Source organism: Cariama cristata, unplaced genomic scaffold, assembly GCF_000690535.1.
Source record: "Cariama cristata isolate BGI_N322 unplaced genomic scaffold, ASM69053v1 scaffold14213, whole genome shotgun sequence".
Taxonomy (NCBI): Eukaryota; Metazoa; Chordata; class Aves; order Cariamiformes; family Cariamidae; genus Cariama; species Cariama cristata.
The window spans coordinates 2,294-6,769 of NW_009610218.1; the positions used below are offsets into that span (position 1 = coordinate 2,294).

At 40.5% G+C, this 4,476-nt stretch overlaps 1 protein-coding gene across 1 annotated transcript; it reads right to left on the reverse strand.

The window, feature by feature from the left end:
- Positions 1-223: 223 nt before the first annotated feature.
- Positions 224-4,476, reverse strand: OSTC (oligosaccharyltransferase complex subunit (non-catalytic)). Its single transcript, XM_009697802.1, has 4 exons — positions 4,362-4,476; positions 4,016-4,109; positions 2,250-2,447; positions 224-874 (listed from the first exon to the last, which is right to left on the reverse strand). The coding sequence occupies exons 1-4, from the start codon at positions 4,420-4,422 to the stop codon at positions 856-858; spliced, it is 372 nt and encodes a 123-aa protein (XP_009696104.1). The 5' UTR covers positions 4,423-4,476; the 3' UTR covers positions 224-855.

Consider the following 4,476-nt stretch of genomic DNA (forward strand, 5'->3'; position numbering starts at 1 on the left):
AGTAAGTTTTCTCAGCTACTGATAACAGTATGTTGTTTGGATACAGTACAAGTTCATGGAAAATATGAGGTTTCTTGTCTCTGATATTTAAAAAAAAAACCCAAACTATCCAATAGTGAAAAATAAAGCTGAAATTATGTGGTCATGGTATGGTATGACAACTCAAGCCTGGATATAGAACAGGCCATGCACACAAGAAAAAGCTTTAGAAACTGCATAGAAGTAAAATAATTTTGTAGAAAATAAGTTTTATTTGGCTCCTTTCGTACACCTTTTCAAAAAGAAATGCACATTCATACAGTTTGCCTTTCCCAGTGCATGTCTGGATTTGCTCACATAGAACCGTTAATATCAAGGCAAAAGTTGCCTTTGAAATAATTTCAGACACATTCTATTTTGACCGTAAAGCATCCAGTTACTAATTTTCTAATTATAACTTGGAAAGAAACATTTCGGGTGTTTCTTCTCTGATTCACACAGATAATTGTCCCACATAAGGAAGAGACAGACCTGCAACAAAGAACTGTCAAGCCAATGGCTAATACTCATTTCAGGTAGAGCTAAAGATAGGTTCTCTTATATCCCAACTCAGTACGAAATAGAGAAAAACCCAGCTAGGCAACTCTTTTCAAAGCTCTAAAACAGAAATGGTAAAACATTTGCTTCAAAACTACAGATCAGCCATTGGTAGTGAGAGTTTGTTTGCAGAGAAAGCACCCTTTCCCTAGTTGTTTCTCATGGCTAGGTCTCTTTCCTGTTGATGGTGACTATGGAATTTGTTTCTTGCTGCTTCTTCTTAAACACTTCGTGAAGAGGAGTAAATTCAGCTCAGGCTTTCATACATCACAAGAGGCACTAACCCATCAAGTAGCCCCTACAGAAAAAATTTAAGTTAGAAAAAAAGTTAGCAAACACAGGCAGCATTCCTCAAAAATCCAGAGACATATGGTCTTAAAACAAAAACTTCAGACTGCCAAAAACTCTCCTGATCAAGGCTGTTTAAAACAATAAATCCTGTCCAAGGTACAAACTGGTCAGCTTAACTATACACTCCTTCCTCAGCTGATTTTCTTCAATGAACACTGAAAATGGGTTAGACTATTCTCAATCCAGCTTCGGTAATTGTTTGGAATTTTTGAAGCCCAGGTTACACCCTATGAAAGGTTCTTTATTTGTATCCTTTACACAAACTACTAGTGTTGAGATATTCAGTATAACCCAACATTTTCTGGCACTCAGCACAGCTCTGGTCTCTTTTTCTCTTCCATTTCTCTGAAGCCCTGTTTCTTTAATGAGTTTAAGAAAGAGAACTGTTAAGATACATATGTATTTAATGAAACAAGGAATTACAGCATTGATGAAGCAAGAAAATATAAAGCAGGTTCCTACCCAGCTACCTGCTGTCAGGGAAATGATCCCTTCTGTCTTATGAAACAAAATTTTTAACTACACTGCAGAGGTTAAAAAAAAAAAAATTTAAGGAAGGAGGAATGACTGTCATTGCTAAGTCAACACCTCATGGAGCTACTCCAAAAATTAACTACCAGTACCTCCAAACATCAGGTTTCAGTTGTTCTAAATGAAACCGACAGACCAAGAAATAAAGAGGGAGGGAAAAAGCTTGAAAATCCTGCATTTGGATTTTGCAGAGCCTGAAAGCTCCAGACCTTTCCTCCTTTTTGATCTGTGAATATAGATGTATAAAAATGTCACATATATTTTATGCTTCAATGTTACACTGAGTCTTTCAGCAACAAAAAAAACCTGAGACATCGTCTTTACTTTAGGACTGCTTTGGATGTTTCAGAACACTCATTGCTGCTGCCATCAGTTCTTCTAGTTATGATCTTTCATATACACTGTCACTATAAAGAACTCATTTGCCTTTCTTCATTCTTTGACACTTGCTTTTTCCTCAAAGCCCTACCTTGTAATTACTTTTACCTGACCAGTACATACTCAGTCTAACTTAAAAGTCACTGCAAGTCAGACTCGCTAATCGTATCTTCTGACATACCAGGAACTGTCACCTTTTTTCAACCACAGCACAATCTTACAGTAGCTGGCCTCAAAAGCATCCCACCTCATTCAAGGTAGTTTGTTCCAAAAAAGCATTGAAAAAAGCAACTCATAGACAAGCTACAAATCTTTAGCATACCTCACTGTACTTTCTGTTACTTTTAGATTTAACATAGGCACACATGAGCCACAAAAGAGAAGAATAGCTGAAAGAGTTTTAAATCACTTACGGTAATTTCATCCTCATGAAAACTCTGGCCATGAAGAAGCTCAAAAGCACACTGACAAATCCAATAAAGAGCAGAAGAAACCTATTCAGCTTGGGGATATTTGGTGCATTGGATCGATCCAGAATTATGAATCCTAGGCCACCCATTGTGAAGAGGAAGCTGGACGCGAGCCCTTCCATAATATATTGCCCATTTACTCTAAAGAAAAAAATTAAAAGGGGGGAAGGGAAGAAGAGAGTGTCAGAAAAAGATTAGTTTTAAAGAAACTATTCACATTTCACACTCCATCTACTCAACCTGCTCTAGCTCTACAAATACACAGGATTATTAACCTTAATGGCTGACTTTCTAACAAGAAGTAGGTGTGGAAATTGACATTACCCAATTACATCAAGGCTTTAATATGTAATTTATTTCTGGGACTGATAATCTGCAAGGTGACCAGTCAAGCATACTAGTGGTTTTACACATAATAGTGCATACTAACGGCTAGCACACAAGATCATCAGTTTTCAGAAATACCTAGTCCAAAGTAGCAACTGGTTTCACAGACGACTCAGGGCATGGAATCGTGACTCCTGGGCCAATGAGCTTTCCAAGTCTTATTTCCATCCCGATGTTTAGGCAGCAATGCCTGAATCCTACGGTTGGTACACATCCCACTCAAAGCACTATGTCAGCACAGGTACTGGTTCCAGCACACAGCAAAAGCGGTTCTTGTCTGCAGTATGTTTTGCTACCGGCTCGCTAAGCCTGCATGTATCGATTGTGGGAACTCAGCCTGAAAGCGTCCCAGCTCTCGGTCAGTCCACACGGCCTGACTCCCTTCTTACAAAGCTCTAGATGGAAAGAGGAGAAGCTGAGATGCAGAAAGAATATTGCACCTGGATCACGAGTCTCCTGCTTCCCACAGTCACTGCGCAATACTAGCAACCTCGTAAAGCTGGCATGGATGAAATTACTGTGGATGCTAATACAGAAATGAAGATTATCATTATTGTCTCACATCCTGAAAACAAACAATTTCTTCTTCTTTCATGTTGTTTTCACTGACTTGTACCAAAGTGCTATCAACTCCCTGCAGTAGCCTAATTCATCTACATTGCAACAATCCAAGCCAGTCTGAGACACATTCTACGTATAGTCCAAGCCAAAATCCATACAAGAGGTACGTCACAGACCTCACAGATTCAAAGAACTTTTTTGGTATTTAATAAAAACCATTATTTGTTACCACACACATAAAAAACACAGTTACAAATGTAGATTTAACCCTCTTCAGACCAACTCATTACTAAGCAGGCTCAAGCTTATTTTCAGTAATAGAAGCAAAAGGCTCAAAGACGACACTGTTGTTACACATTTATAACTGTTCCCCACCCTCAGACACAAGAGTCCCAATTACACTACAGTTTAAAAGGCCAGATTCAAAAGTTTCACAAACTTTATGTATGTTGCTATGAAATATGATCAAATGAGTCCATGTCCACTATAAAACCCAATTTTAATAGCAAGACTTTGGAAGAAAGAGTTCAAAACTTTTCATTTTTATAAGTTTTAGAAGGGCTGAGTTCTTTTATTTCCATTGATTTCAATACTGTTGGTTTGTGTTTTTTTTTAAATACTTGCAAACCAAGGATTAATACAGAATAGATCCTGCCCTGCACAGAAAGCTCAAAAAAAAGTGGATGCACAGCTCCCTAAGACAGGTTTATCCACTTGTGCTCTGCACCACCTCGCTTGCAGGGGCAGAGCCTTGCTCCTACCTGTATGCCAAGAACGCCACCGGCCTCTGATGCCCGTGCTCATCTGTCATCGACCCCACGCTGGGAGGCTCCACAATCACGTCATAGATAATCCCTGTGGGGAGAAAAGTAAGCATCACCTTTGAGAGCAAACAGGAGAACTACCCTAATACCGCAGGGACGCTCGGCGTTGGCCGAGGTTCGTGTTTTAAGACCGATTTGGAGCCGGACAAGGGGTCAGCAGCAGTGGCTTTGCTACCCGGGGCAGCGGCAAGCAGCTGGAAAAGCTGAGCTTCCTCTTCCACAGCAGAGGAAGAGCTACTCCGTAAGCGGGGTCTCCTGCTCACACCGCCCGCCCCGGCCTCACCTCCGGTGATGAGGAAGTAGGACACCACCACCAGCGCGTAAACGGTCATAGCCGAGGGCATGTGCACCCAGCTCGGCCGCTTCAGCTTGATGTTGGGGCACTCGAGCACGGCGAA